Consider the following 16,303-nt stretch of genomic DNA (forward strand, 5'->3'; position numbering starts at 1 on the left):
GTTAGCGGAGTTGCCTTCTTCTTCCTCATTATAGCTAGATCAAATGGTCAGAGATTATGCTCTGATCTAGACCAAGAATAGGCTTAATTTTCTAAATAACAAACTGGAAACAACGAGTTTGCTAAAATTAACCTCCATCTAATTGAGCCTTAACGGATAGTTCAAATCAGCCGGATGTTGGACAAAATACAAATAGTTCAGAAGCATACTTTAGAGCATTAAAACAACACAAAAGGCATAAAATAATGATTGGGTGGGAGACAATTTTTACATGTGATATAGATGGAACCCTTGCCAACTGAGCCATAGCCTAGAGTTTTGCATCCTCCCAAGTTTGAGCCTTGATGTTTGCCAAAGTGTTTGATTAGGGTTATTCTAACATTTAAATGTTGGTGGTGTCCTCACCATTATTCATAGAAATGTTATTGATGGAACTCTCTGAAATGCATTATCTAATTTATTGTTTTTTCTTGAGGTGCTTTCTTTATAGAGATGCTACAAAACTATATTTCCACTGGAAGAAAACACAGCATGTCACAAGAGCGAAGGGAGGAGGAGATTCCCTACAGCGTCATTGCCACTGTAAGTGCAATTTATTCATGGGGGGTAGAGAAAGTCATGGATGGACCAGAAAATGGACATGGAGGTAGGAAGATAAATAGTTGACTAGGTGGCATCATTAGAAATGCATGGCAGACTACCGTTCTTCTTTCATTTATTCATATGCCTAAGGGATTTACCATTTGATTCCTTTATAAATGCTAAGTCGATAGTGTCCATAGAAGCCACCTAGTATTGCATATGAAAACTTAGATTTGAGATTTCTTTGCAATGCTATTATTGCTAGTAATTTGTTGCAAAGGGTATGTGGAAGGGGAATCCTCTCATGCATGCCATTTTATGTTTATTGAAAATGAAAAAGGGAAAGTACCTATGGATTTCACAAAACTGTATTTTAATGGATAAACCGAAATTTGGCGCATTGTTGCATAGAATATTTATGTGAAATTTTGATGCAAAAATCAACAAGTGATATCAGTTCTTATTAGGGGTTGTAAAGGATAGGTTGAAAGTTTCGATAAGTGTAAAAATAATAACAACTCAAAATATAGAGAATGGATCACTTCTTCACATTAAACTTATGATCCTATTTGCCAAGGCCTGATATTCATTATTGATGCCTTGACACCTTCGGCTTTTAGGGTCTAATGGTTAGTTATTATGGTATCAAAGCCAACGATCATGGCTTTAAATCATCATTCAAGCCAATTTTTCTTTGTACCACCTGTTATCTTGAGTCAATTGTGACTCCCATGTGCGTGGTCCGGGCCACATGGGAGGGGGTGTTGAGGAATGATGTATATTATTAACCCCTTGCTAAAATGAATTGACATAAACAAACTTGGAAAGATGATACTATTCCAGCTTTCGAATAAGATAGAGGGATCAATTTGTTTTCTTCTTCTTACCATTATTATTTTTTTATTGTGATTGGGACAAGGGTTAACCCTAATTATAATCCCAGAAATGAAGTTTCATAGATAGAGATATCCCAAGTCTAGCACTTGACTTTGGGCAACACACATGCCAAGTTTGTGAGGTGATCACTGACCTGATTGCCTTCCCCAAAGATATGAGAGGCATTGAAGCTGATTATAGTGATCGATAAGCACTCGATCTTCCTTAAATATCCATGCAAACAGTCCCCATGACCATTAATTCAGCTGAATATGGTAGAGGAAACCCCTTCAATAACAAGTTTGAAAAGTTGTAGGGTTGAAACAGTTTCATAGATACCTTCCCAAGGTGCTTAGAATTCAGTCAATGGAACTAAAGTTTCTTTCCTTGCACAGGGATAGCTCTGGCAGCCAAGATCCAGCCGTACGGTCATGGATGATGTAGCCTGCATGGACATGCACCAGAATTCTGAAAAGTGTGTGTGTGTGTGTGAGAGAGAGAGAGAGAGAGGGCAGATCTGACAATCTCATGCAGTCAGCTCAATAATTGAATTCCTTTGTTCATTAACCTTATCCATTTCTAGAAGTTGGAAAAATTCCAGAGTGGTCAGAATGATGGAAGTGCAGCTATGCTATTAAATAAGAGTACTCCAAACAGCCATGGATTTAGAGTTACTGAAGAAGCACTGACATTAAATCTGGATATCTGAGTTACATCTTCTATATCCTGGGTGAGATGAGTGATGACACTGAAGTTGTGCCAAATACTCATCTCCACAGAAACAGCTGCACTCTAGGGGTGACATCTGAGCTTCAATATCCACTTCAAACAAGGCATTGAATCATGAGGAGAGGAAGAGAACTTTATAATCCTCACCTGAATTTTGGTTTGACATGCAACTCCCCAGAAAAGGTGATCTTCATGCAACATGCAGATGGGAATACATTCAATGGGCCAAGGCTTTATTTTTCAAAATATACTTTCTTTTTCGTCCTAATTTTTGTTCTAATGTAGCATTTTTAAGGTGCTGCATTGTAAGGAAATCACCTTCTGCTATATGCTTGTTACATTTTAATATAAATTGAACTCTTTTAATTAGGCCATCATGACATTTGATGATATGAATTGCATTCTTTGGATTTCATGGTGCAACATCTGCAGACTAAATGTTGTTTTTTTGCAGGCTGTCCCCATTGTTGATCTATGTTCACTACGAGGAGAAGGAAGCTTTGGTGTTAGTTTTCCATGACTCATTTGGAAGTCATATATAAGTCTACCTCATTGATGTTGCCAAGTAATTCAACACTTTCTCAAATATTTAGGCCTTTGAGCTCAGGTTGTAGTATCAGATGAGTGGGAACCAGAGCATATAAAAGGCAACAGAATATCTTTATATCTTGCTCTTGCGTCTGCCTTCAAGCATCTCTTTGGAATACAGGTAGTTCAATTCAGGGAGCTGCTTGCATAAGCATGCACATGATATTTTGATCAACTAAGAAAAACTAAAATGTGGAAGTTACCAGGTAGAAGCCACTGTTACTCACCAATCTAGTGGATGATAGAAAGTTAGCATGCATTCCCTTTTTTTATTTTCTTTCCCTTTTGTTTTTTTGTTCTAGTTAGGTGTCTTCAGAAAACTAAAGAGCCGAGAACAAACAAAAATTGTCACTTAGGTTCTTCAAAAATCAATCAAACAGAGAATTAGAGATAAACAAAAACTAGTGAATTCAAAAATTAGAAGAACAGAGAACTTGATAAATGGAGTTTCTTTGAAAAAAGTTTGAATGCATTTTTTTTGGGTCTACTCATGTTTTCAAAAAACGGTAGAGAAATTTTTTTTTGTCAACTCATGTCTTTAAAAAGCAAAACAATAGAAAAATTGTCTATTCAGAAAACGAAAGAACAGGCAATCATGGTTCAAAACAGAAAATGTGAATACAAAAAAGCAAAAGAGCAAAGAATATGAGAATAAACTTTTTCTTAAAATAAAAAAAGAATAAACATACGAAAGCCACTCTAATATCAGAGCCAGATTTTGATGCTGCGACTTGTGGGTCATGGGCCTATCATACTTCTACTATGTCACTCTGGTTTCATGATTTTGATGTGATATTACAATATAAGACCAGCTAGGAGTAAGTTCGGTATTATTAAACTTGTTAGAATTTCATCTATTATAGAATTTTGGATATCACGGCTGCTACCTCAATTACTAGAATGACTAGAACCATGCTTATCAAAGTGCGAAGCAGCCATGGTAGTGCCTTCAAGAGTCTACATGGGTTTGACTTATAGTGTCTTCTATTTTTCCTCTTGCAAAATCAGATAAAAAATTTTACTTATTATAGGTAAAGACTCCATGGTGAGTATCTAACTCTAAACCATTGAAAAAGAGTCATTATAACCCTTATAAGGAATTGAAAAATCCTTTCATCTTGGAAGATCCGATTCAACTCTTTTTTTGCTCCACAAGTGCAAGTAGGAAGTCGATGTTTGATGCTTCATTCTCCCTACTAATGTTGAAATTGGAGAAGGACATGCCTCGATTAGTTATGGATCTATATGAAATATGTGAGGAACTATTAGCTATAGAGCTCTATTCATGATATCAAAGCGCATTTTTCCTTGATCAATCAACCCTCTTTCTTATTCTCCTATTATCCTCTTTTAGTATTTATATTCTTTGGTCCTTTATTCTCCATCTAACCATCATGGCCTCTTCTACTGTTATTTCTAATCCAAGTGTTAATGTAGTGTCTCTATGCTTTCTCCATCACTCAGACAATCCAAGCATGGTACTGCTTTCTTAAGTTTTTACTGGTGATAAGTATCCTATGCTATGAAGATAGCTCTGATACCATGAAAAATTTGGATTGAAAAAGAGATTTGAATTTCTTATCATGTTCATGGCACTAGTGTGCCTTATGTACAAGTTGAGCCCTTTGACTTTAGGGACCAAATATAGTAGAATACAATGATACAATCACACGATTATGAGAAAGATAGTAGAGACCTGATATAAGATAATACAATAGCAAAATCCTAGGATTTCATACATATACTAAATATAAATATGACAATCGGATCCCATTGGAGGGTGATATGGGCTGATATGCCAAGATTTGCTATGTAATATATAGCAGCTGCAATATCCAAGATTTTATAATGGATTGATATGCTAAGATTTAATATAAATATGACAATCAGATCCCATAACCATTGGAGGGTGATATGGGCTGATATGCCAAGATTTGCTATGTAATATATAGCAGCTGCAATATCCAAGATTTTATAATGGATTGATATGCTAAGATTTTGTAAGCAATATATTGCAGTTGTGATATCTAAGATTCTACAATGGACTGATATGTTAAGATTTGTAAGCAATATGTAGCAGCCGTGATATCCAAGATTCTACAATAAATAAGATTCTGACAACTTTAATAAACATTAACTGCAACAGAGTTTGCCCAAGTTACTCCATAATTAGAAATATAGTGCATACTACTGATGCAAACAAACATTTTTCAATAGATAGGTTCAAGTACTGATACGAGGCACACTAGAGTTGAAGCCCATGGTAGAGTTATATCAAGAGGAAGTCTTTATGCACTATATATGGTGCAATAAGATTGATGTGGAGTGCACCATCCAATCACATTGGGACACGTATCTACTATTTTCTAATGCACATTTAATGCTCATAGTTGTACTTTTTTATTTAAAATTTTGAATGACAAAAATGCCTTTCTGTTCTAAAAAATTTTTAACATCCTGTGGCCATATTATGATATCCTATGGTCAAATTATAACTTCCTGCATACAGAAAATCAATTTTTTTCAGAAGTTATAAAAAAGAAAGGGTATTTTCGTCATTAAAAATTTATAAAATTTTTAAATGATGAAAATATCTTTCTCTTTCTTATGACATTTTGTGAACAAATTATGAATAGAAAGTCATGATTTGACTGTAGGATGTTATAATATGGCCACATGATGTCATAATTTTTTAGAAGATAAGAGATATTTTCATCATTCAAAATTTCAAATGAAAAAATAGAACTGTAGGTATTAAATGCACATTAGAAAATGATAGCTATGTGGCCCAATCAAGTAGGACGATGTATTTTTTCTGCACCACATGCAATGTACAAAGAATTACTCATTATATCAATCACCCTCAAGGGAGTAAAAAATAAAAAAATGAGCTATAAGACATCTATCAATTAAAAAAAATATAATTAAAAAAAATGATATGAACTTATGTCAAGGTGGGAGAGATAATGTTGATTCTTAATAAGAGAGTTATAACATCATGAAAATTGAAATAGCTTTGGTGATTACAGCTGCCAATCACCCATAACTTCAACGGTGATTGCACATGCCAACCATCCATACATATGAAAAAATCACAATTATCAGTACTTTCAATCAAATATAACCTTCAATTAGTGACTTTTAAGAGCACGTTTGGTTGGAAAAAATTGAGCTAATATAGAAATAAGAATGTGTGGCTTTCATTCAAGCATTTTGGTTGGATGGAGTTCCATTTTTATTTGAATTTTAAAAGGGAATAAGAGTATCTCAATTTTTGAAAATCTAATCCCAACTCTTCTTTGATATTCAAATTCCATTTTAATTATGATTTTAATATCGGTCATGGATCCAACGCATGAAAAAATTTGGTTATTTTAGTTTTAATATATTTATATATATTAAAATGGAGGCTCCTTCATGGAGAAGCCTCCATTCACCACGTGTCCTCAAAAAATAGAGAAAAGGCCACCACGTGTTCTTGGAAAAAAAAGAGAAGAGGCCATCGAGGTGGTGGACCAATGGGAAAAAAAGGAGAAAGGCCAACGAACAATGCAAGGATAAGACCTCGACAGACCATCGATGGACTTGCTATCGGGGAAGAGGTCGCAGAAGATCTCGACAGAGGCCCCATGGCCGAGGGAGAGGGAAAGGTCGAATGCAGCGAGGTAAAGAGCGGTAGAGGTAGAAGCCCGCTGGCATAGACGCTATCCGAGGATCCTAGCAATGGAGAGTTCAGAGGATGCTATAGCCCCCTACCTTGTCATTGAAGGAAAAGCCTACCGATGGTGGTTTCCTCTACTGCCCTTGACCGCGGACCTACATGAGGATCTACCGCCAGTGTAGCACCCGAAGGATGTTGGACAGCGTAGTGAGTGCGTGGAGGTAGATGCTCTGGGCAGCAAGATTCTCACGGTTGCCCTGCTCATGGTCGATGACAATGATGGCATCATGCACCTCAAGGCCCTCGGTGCGGAGTAGGGTGGTGGTCTAGAGGACGGAGGCGTCGTTAGTGATGAGATCCTCGATGATGAGGCAGACCTGTCTGGGGTGGAAGGTGCCCTCGACTGGCGGTCGGTGCTAGCGGAGGGGTGGGGGTGGGGGGTGCACAGTGGTGGAGGAGAACGGGGTGGTGGGGGCGATGGTGGGGAGGATAATGGGAGAAGGGGAGGAGGCGGATGGGATGCGTTGGAGGGCGAGGGGATATAGGGAGATGTCGTGGGTTTTGGGAAAAGTGGGAGGGAGCCGCGAGTGAGTGGATCATGAGACTTCTAACCCGATCTTCGAGGCGAGCACGCACTCAGCTTGCTACCAAACGAGGGGACTTTCGATGGTAGCCCTCTTACTTGCGCCAAAAGCAAATGATATAATTTTATCAAAAAAAAAAAGGCAAATGATGCCACAATGTTGATATGTGATAATCCGACTGTTGGGAGATGACTAGAATACTGATGAGTGATGATTGACATCTAACCATTTATTTTGGGATCGATGTATGGTGTAGTCTTTGTAGATTGGATGGATACTGATTGAACCATAACTAATCAATAAAGTATTAACAATTGGATAGTGATTTTATCTTCATTAATTGAAAAAGTTATTTTTTTATTTTTTAATCAAGTTGGAGAGCTTGCAAACTATTTTGGGCTACTTTAAATCTGGAAGTGTAGCCTCCTTTTCTTAATGTCAAGAGAGACAATTTTTTTTAAAAAAATAAAATTTAGATCTTTAAAATTTTTTATCGATATTTCATAAAACGGCCATCTATCATTATATTTGTATATTTTCGTCCCATTTCGAGCTCGAAAATGCTACTATCGTTAGTGGCAGTGGTGGTCGATGGATAATATTGTCGGCTCTACTATTAGAAGAATTGGGGAATGTGCGAGAAAAAAAATGAAGGAGAAGAAAAAACAGAGTTGAAAATGTTTAAAAATGATTAAAGATATAAATAATAAAAAATAATAAATTTATAAAGAAGCTTGAAGGAATCAAGATCGTCGGTCTTCATAAAATTTATCTGTAACTTATAATTTATATTATACATAAAATATAATTATTTATTATTTTAATTTTTTTAAATATATATAAAATAAATATAATAAAATAAAATAATAAAATAATATATTTTAAAAAAAATTATATTCGGTGCACCGCACGGGTCCTAAGCTAGTTAAATAAAAAATAGAATAGATGGTTAATTTACCAAAATCGCACCTTCTCCCTGATGTTAGCAGCTGTCAATTATATTTGTCCTTCAATCCAGCGAGCCCATTCGCGCGCGCGGATGGGAGGGAATGCCCCCATCGTCTCCCTCTGCTCCCCTCCTCTCCCTCCAACCCTTCGATGTCCACAAACTCGCCAACCGCTTCGCCACCCACCTCCAACTCCTCGCCGCGGCGCTCCCCAAAGCCGCCGCCGTCGACGCCATCCACCCCCTCCTCCTCCGCCTCCGCGCCTTCCACGCCCACATCCTCGCCTTCGGTTTCAAGCCCCGCGCCCACATCCTCAACCGCCTCGTGGACATCTACGCCAAGGCTGGCGACCTCCCCTCCGCCCGCCACCTCTTCGACGCCGCCCCTGCCGAGGCCGCTGCAGCCACCTCCCTCGTCAACGCCTACGCCGCCGCCGGCTGCCTCCCCCTCGCTCGCCGCCTCTTCGACTGCATCCCTCTCCCTGCCCGGGATACTGTCTTCTACAACGCCATGATCTCCAGCTATGCCCGCGCCGGCGACGGCCTGCCGGCCCTCGCCATCTTCCGCGACATGCTGCGGGATGACTTCCGGCCGGACGACTACACCTTCACCGGAGTTCTCAGCGCCGCAGCCGCCATCATTGGTCTTGAACTCGATCATTGCTGGCAGCTCCATTGCACCGTGGTGAAGTCCGGCACGGAGCACGTCATCCCTGTTTCAAATGCCTTAATTGCTCTATACTTCAGGTGTGATTCCCCTGTGACAGCGGTAATTGCGAGGGAGGTGTTTGATAGAATGGTCGAGAGAGATGAGCTCACTTGGACCACAACGGTTGTCGGGTATGTCAGGCAAGGTGATATAAATGAAGCTCGCCAAGTTTTTGACAAGATGGAAGGAAGGTTTGATGTGGTTTGGAATGCAATGATTTCGGGATATGTGCATTGTGGGCTTTTTTTAGAAGCATTGAACATGTTTAGAAGGATGAATTCAATTGGTATCCCACTTGATGAGTTCACTTACACAAGTGTGCTCAGTGCTTGTGTAAATGCCGGGCTTTTCAATCATGGAAAAGCTGTTCATGCCCACATCATTCGTTCAGGACCTGACTTCAATCCTGAATCGGCATTGCCAGTCGAGAATGTTTTAGTCACCCTATACTCGAAGTTTGGAAAGATCAATGCTGCAAAAAGAATTTTTGATGATATTAAAGGAAAAGATCCCGTTTCATGGAATGCCATCTTGACAGGATATCTGAATTGTGGTCGCATTGATGTTGCACTTGCAATTTTTCAGGCTATGCCTCATAAGAATGAGTTGGCATGGATGGTGATGATCTCGGGGTTTGTACACAATGGGCTTGCTGAGGAGGGTCTGAAGTTGTTCAGTCAAATGAGGGCTGCGGGCACCAAGCCTTGTGATTATACGTATGCAAGCACAGTTGCTGCATGTGGTGATATTGGAGCATTGGAGCATGGGCGGCAGCTTCATGCACAGCTCATGCAGTTTGGCTATGAATCAAGCAACTCGGCCGGAAATGCTCTTTTGACGATGTATGCAAAGTGTGGAGCTCTGGAGGAAGCACACCTCATGTTCCTTCTGATGCCCAATGTGGACGCTGTATCTTGGAATGCAATGGTTGCGGCCCTTGGGCATCATGGACATGGGAGAGAGGCAATTGAGCTTTTCGACCGCATGATTGGGGAGGGTATATTTCCCGATCGCATCTCTTTCCTATCAGTCCTGTCGGCCTGCAATCATGCGGGCTTGGTAGATGAAGGCTTTCGATACTTTGAATCCATGAAACGCGATTATGGTATTAGCCCAGGGGAAGATCATTATGCCCGGTTGATAGATTTACTAGGCAGGGCTGGGCGTATTGGAGAAGCTAGGGATGTAGTTGAATCAATGCCCTTTGAGGCAGGCCCATGTATTTGGGAGGTTGTTCTATCAGGCTGCAGAATGCATGGGGACATGGATCTTGGAATTTATGCAGCGGAGCAGCTCTTTAAGATGATACCACAGCATGATGGAACATATGTCCTTTTATCCAACATCTATGCTGCTGTTGGGCGGTGGGATGATGTCTTGAGGGTTAGGAAATTGATGAAAGATCGCGGGGTGAAGAAGGAGCCTGGATGCAGCTGGATTGAAGTTGCAAATAAGGTTCATGTGTTCCTTGTCAATGATGCAAGACACCCTGAGGTGGAGGAAGTATACAGATTCCTCGAGATACTTGGAGTCAAGATGAGGAAGCTGGGATATGTCCCTGATACCAAGTTTGTTCTGCAGGATGTTGATCCTGACAAAAAGGAGTATGCATTATCTACTCACAGTGAGAAGTTAGCTGTTGGATACGGGCTTATGAAATTGCCTGCTGGGGCCACAGTTAGAGTTCTTAAGAACTTGAGAATCTGTGGGGATTGCCATGCTGCGATCATGTTCATGTCAAAGGCAGCTGATAGAGAGATAATTGTCAGAGATGTTAAGCGGTTTCATCATTTTAAAAATGGAGAGTGTTCTTGTGGGAATTATTGGTAAAAACCACTTAATACCAAGTTTGTTCTGCATGATGTTGATCCTGAGAAAAAGGAATATGCATTAGCTACTCCCAGTGAGAAGTTAGCTCTTGGATTTGGGCTTATGAAATTGCCTCCTGGGGCAACAGTTAGAGTTCTTGAGAAGTTGAGAATTTGTGGGGATCGCCATATTGCAATCATGTTCATGTCAAAGGCAGCTGGATTGAGTGATAATTGTCAGAGGTGTTAAGCAGTTTCACCATTTTAAGAATGGGGAGTGCTTTTGTGGAAATTATTGGTGAAAACTGGTTTCATTGCTCCGAGTGGCATGTGCTCTGGATTATATGTTTAATTTCTAAAACTCAAAATTTCATCTGAAAATCTATTATTTATCGGTTCGGACTACTATGAGGCATCATCATTGACTGCGGGTGACAGTCCAATAATCTAAAATTTAAAGAGTTCTGCTCGAAACTTCGTATCGACCATAAGCTCACTTAGGTAGGCCATCCATAGTCAAATAGAGAATCCGAGGTGGCAACTCACACAAGAACTGAAGTTGAGGCTCGGTCAAGTTAAAGCATTCTAGATTGAAGAACTTTACAGCATGCTCTGGGCTTATCGAACAACTCTTCAGACTCCTCCTGGAGAGACGCCATTTAACCTTATCTTTGGTGCTGAAGCGGTTATCCTTGTTGAGATTGGGATGCCGACGATCAGGGTGGAACACTACGACAAACAGGAGAATCTAAGTCAACTTCGAATGAACTTGGACTTGCTCAAAGAAACTAGAGAATAAGCTCGAATTAAGATGATATTGTACCAGTAGTGAGTAGCTGCTACTACAATGCATGAGTTAGATTGAAGATATTCCATCTAGGAGTCTCCGTCCTTCATCAAGCTGAGGTGTTTAAACCTATAAAGCAGGGCAAACTAGCTCCGAATTGGAAAGAGCCCTATAGAATTACTAGAGTCATCAAATCTGGAGCTTATAAAATTGAAGACATTGATAGAACTCCCATTCCTTGGATATGGAATATCGAGAATTTGAGAATGTACTATCAGTAAATTGTGTGTCTATTAATTGTATCAGTCAAAATATTTGTTTTGAGCTTTGATGTAGGTTTCTCATTAAAATGACTAAATGAAATACTCAAATAATGTTGGCAATAGCTGCTCATTATTAAAGTCATCAGAAACGATCGAAAAGATTGCATGAATATATCTAAGACAATCGAGTCAGACCTTGATCCTCAGAGAAAGATGATCGGATATAATCCGATCCAAGATATTCGGACTCTGGTATGGACCCTGATGATTAGGTCGGAATGTACTGACCTTATGGAGATATCTTAGTTACAACTAAGACCTTCAAATCAATGATCGCAAAGTATTAATTATAAGGAGATATTCTATCCAAGGTATGACCTATACAAAAACTCTCATCGAGATCTTTCTGACCATACCATATGTGGTTGGATGAAGATGATGACTACAATTTGGCAAAACTACTACAATCAATTTCGTATCGACTTTACATAAAAAGCCTTATCGAGATCTTTTGGACCACACATGTGAAGACAACGACAATGACTGGGCAAAATTATTGCCATCAAATTCATATTCACTTTGGATAAAAAGCCTCGTCAAGATCTTCCTGATGACACCTAGTGTGGTTGGGTGAAGACGACGACAACAACTAGATAAAATATTACTATCATGAATTGACTTTCTACTGACTTCGGATGAAATCTTGTCAAGATCTTTCCAACCACATTGGTTGGAAAAAGGCAACGACATCGACTTAGCAAAATTTATTGTCAAGGATCAACTTCAGACTGACTTCAGATATTGTGGCTTCGGACTCAAGTCTGAATCGAGGACTTCTACTTTGTAACCAACTCAATCAGTTGATCGAGTCGATGACTATATTGGTCAGACAAATGATCGATTCCAAAGACTAAGATTATTCAACGAGAACATACATCGGCAAACAATGAAAAGAAATTCATTTCATTTCATTGAAAGAAGGTTTGTTACAAAAAGTTCATTACTAGTAAAAAAGAAAAGCAAAAGTATAAGTTTAGTCGAGGTCCTTAGGCATGGGCTTAGTGGTAGGATCCGCAGCTTGCTCGGTAGAACCGTCGATGATATCCTTGGTGGCAAGCTCTGCATCCGGCTTGTCATTTGTAGGCTCAAAAGCTAGGGCCTTAGTGGTTGGGGCGGGCTCATCTTCATTGTTGCTGTCTTCAAGCAGGAAACCACTTAGATTCAGTTTGGGAAACATTCGAGTCAACTGCCTTTTGTATGCCTTGAAGCCATGCTCGTAGGCCATCGAAGAGCCCTCAGTGATCTCGTTCTCAAATTCTTCTGAGCCCCTGAACTCATTGATGGTCTTGAGTTTGGCTTTGGCAATGGTCTTTGCCTTCTTCTCCTCGGCTCAAGCTTTAATAAGCTGCACCCTATCCTCAGCAGCCTTGACCACTATCTTGCCGAACTCCAGGGCTTCTTCGAGCTCAACTACCTTCCATCGATGCATCTCGATGGCCCCACGCTTAATGGCCACAAAGCCCTCTAGGGCCTTGACCTTCTTCGAGTCACTAGGAGCTTGGACCTAGCTTGGGAAGCTTTTTCTTTAGCTGCCTACCTCTCCACCTCGGTAGCCTTTGCCTTGGCCTCAAAAGCCCGAAGCTTTTTTTTGAACGAGAGCTTCATTCGGTTAAAACCAATGAGGCCCTTGTTGAGGACAGTGATATCATGCGCGATTTGCACAAGAAAAAGAACGAGTTAGTGACCTCAGTTAATGATGAAGAAACATGCAAATAATATTTACCTTAAAGGGATCAGTGTATGAGTTGCCTATCACCCCATCCAAGGGATAGGCCTTCTTCTCTGATCAATCGACTGGTAGTAGAGTCATCTTTACCAACTCTCGGGTAAGTTGGTGATTCCAAAGTGTGGAGTCATCACTCTGCACTCTTCTTGCTAGAGTAATAACCCCTCCTCAGACTCGAACAAGGAGGGGCCTGCCTCATACCTTGTTGATCTGCTCGGCGCCATGGGAGACAGCGATAATGAGGCTGGATAAGGTGGGGATGGAGTTCGTCTGGCAGACAGAGATGGTGCCCGAACCGAATTTGGAGTCATTGGTGGGGTAGATTGTAGTGGCACGGCCACCATGGGCTTGTCCTCAATCTCCAATGGACCGATGCCTGAAGTACCCATGGACAGTGCAGGTGCAGGGTGCAGGGGTGGGAGTCCTCAATTGAAATTTCTTCAGCTTTTTTGATGAGGACTCTCCACCTGAGGAGCTCGACTTTCTTTTCAAAGCCAACTTGATGGACTTAAGGATCGGCCTCATCATTGCAAAACCAAAGAGAAAGTGATTAGCTCAAGTTCTAACGGTAACCAGAAAAATTTTCTAAGTTAAAGAAAGACGTCGATCATACTTTAAGGCAACATCGGACTAATATCGACATTATAGAGGTTCTGCTCAGCCACTAGCTCTTTCAATTTTGATGCCTCATCATCGGAAAGAACGTACCTATCTTTGTTCAAGGACAGACAAGGATCACTCTAGACCCAACTAGATCCCTAGGATAGATTCGAGGACACAAAGAAGAAATGTCTTTCCAGTCGTGAACTAAAGAGGATAGTCCGGTAATGAACTTACACTTTATTGGGGAGAGAAATACCACCATCCTTTCTCATGAAGATGTTTCTTTAGAGTGAATAATGCTTTGGAGCAAGCAACACGGGTGATATGAAGCTAGTTACATAGAATGACAAAGATCATGATTGCTTGAGTAGATTTTGGAGTGGTCTAGGTCAAAAGGATTCTATAGAAATCAAGGATATTATTAAAGAAAGGATGGAAATGAAGACAAGGACCTATCCAGAGGGACTCCCATATAGTGCGACTTGTCCCACTTGAGCATCGGTCACACGATCATCCTAACTAGGACTTCAAGTTGGAAGGCCAAGAGATTGAAAAACTAAGTACAAAACCTTCTAAGATCGTTCTCAGTACTGCTCATCTCTTCATTACTCAGGTCCCAAAAATCTCTGAACCCGCTCATAGGCTGCCCGTGCTTCAGGATTCAGAGGCTCAGGCCCCAGACGAAGAGCCGATGTCAGCATAATAATGAAGACATGAAGAGTATCCTTGGTAGGCTTGAGGAGTATCCTCGAACCTGATCCGAGAGGTGGCAATCGAGGACCTTGGCCACCATGGGATTTTCACCCCTGACCTCACCATTATAAGAAGACATGGAAAAAAAAAGAAACTATCAATAAAAGCTAAGACAATAAAAAGAAGAAGAAAAGGACATGAAAGAAATAAGGAAACAAGGAAAGGAGGAACCAAACTAGGAAAAATGATAAAAAACAAGGAAGAACAGAGAAAGAATAGAGAACCAACCAGAGAATAAGGTAACTCAAAGGACGATAGTGCCAAAGAAGATGACAATGATCAAAAAAGTTTCCATCTGGTGGTTCCAGTTGCAAGGGAGCAGCTAGCACATGAAGCTGAGATTTGGCAAAGCAAAATAGAGAGAAAGCAATGGAGATAATGCCTATTTATACTATCAACCAACGGCCTGGATTAAATCTCTAAACCATTAGATTTCTCCACATGGCTAGCATTAAGGGCGTCGGATCCTGCGACTCTTCACCAAACCTCTTTGGATTGAGCTACGTAGGTCGATCTATGAGGCACAATATGGGGCCTATCAACATCCGACATGTGGCAAACCTTGATGGATCTGAAAATGATCTCTGGATCTTCTTTTTTAAATCATTATACTGCAATATCTCGAGCCATCTATCCTTCATAAATGTGGCAAGACTTACGAAGTGGCACACTAATGAAGTTTCAAAATTTTTTTCACTGAATATTATAGAGTAAATGCTATGAGGAGAAGGACAGATCGATAATCGAAAATCAATCTTGAGACCGACTACTTCATCTAAAATAGTGAAACCACTTTAGACTCAAAAGCAAGGGACAAGTGTCATGAAGGTTATCCATTATCCGAACCGATCTTCCCCTTCTAGAGCCATAATTGAGGACTCATTGATGACTCAATAAGACGATCTTGAATGCCAGGGAGAGATTCAAGAAGCCAACACAAAGCAATTTTATATCATCACCTTCTGTTTGACCCATGGCTCTAACTTTCACCAATTTCGTGGCTGGGATCTTATTGAAGACAGAAAACGAGGTCCAACAACCAATAGAATAGAAGATAATATCCTAAAATCTCAAAAATGGCTCTGATACATCCGAGACAGGATCTCGATCTTGTATCGATCTCAAGCCACCAGCCTATTCAGCTACATGGGTGATTCGTTAGAATCTTCTAACAACTTTTAAAACATGAACAAAATCTATTATTGACACCCACGACTAACAACTCTGATTTAAGGGTTAGTAGGCAGATTTTTTATCCTAACGATCTATCAGATCAAGGCCAAGAACCTAAAAAACTAGGGTCTAATGACTTATTGGATTTAGATATAATAGCCTATAACTCTCTCTCTATATAAAGAGGTAACAAGAGGACCGAGATAAGTTCAACTCTAAAGAACAATTTATATTCTTGCTCTTTCTTTCTTTCTTTATTTTTTTTGTCTACTGTTCTCAAGTTCTGACTGATTTCAGTATTAAAGGCTTCCATGTTAGAGAACTTTTTTTGATGAAAGTAAACTTTTTGTGCAGTTTTTTGTCGGCGCTCCAGTCCTCGGATTCAAGCCGTGCCCTTGGGTCGGAAAGAGTCCGATCTCAATTGCACTCACCTCAGATTGGAGTTTTGTAGCAAT

At 40.1% G+C, this 16,303-nt stretch overlaps 1 protein-coding gene across 1 annotated transcript; it reads left to right on the plus strand.

Moving 5' to 3' along the window:
- Positions 1-8,024: 8,024 nt before the first annotated feature.
- Positions 8,025-10,888, plus strand: LOC105057922 (pentatricopeptide repeat-containing protein At1g25360). Its single transcript, XM_010940644.2, has one exon. It carries the CDS (start codon positions 8,070-8,072, stop codon positions 10,503-10,505), a length of 2,436 nt encoding a protein of 811 aa, XP_010938946.1. The 5' UTR covers positions 8,025-8,069; the 3' UTR covers positions 10,506-10,888.
- The last annotated feature ends 5,415 nt before the right edge of the window (positions 10,889-16,303 follow it).

The sequence above is a fragment of the Elaeis guineensis genome, chromosome 15 (assembly GCF_000442705.2).
Source record: "Elaeis guineensis isolate ETL-2024a chromosome 15, EG11, whole genome shotgun sequence".
Lineage (NCBI taxonomy): Eukaryota > Viridiplantae > Streptophyta > Magnoliopsida > Arecales > Arecaceae > Elaeis > Elaeis guineensis.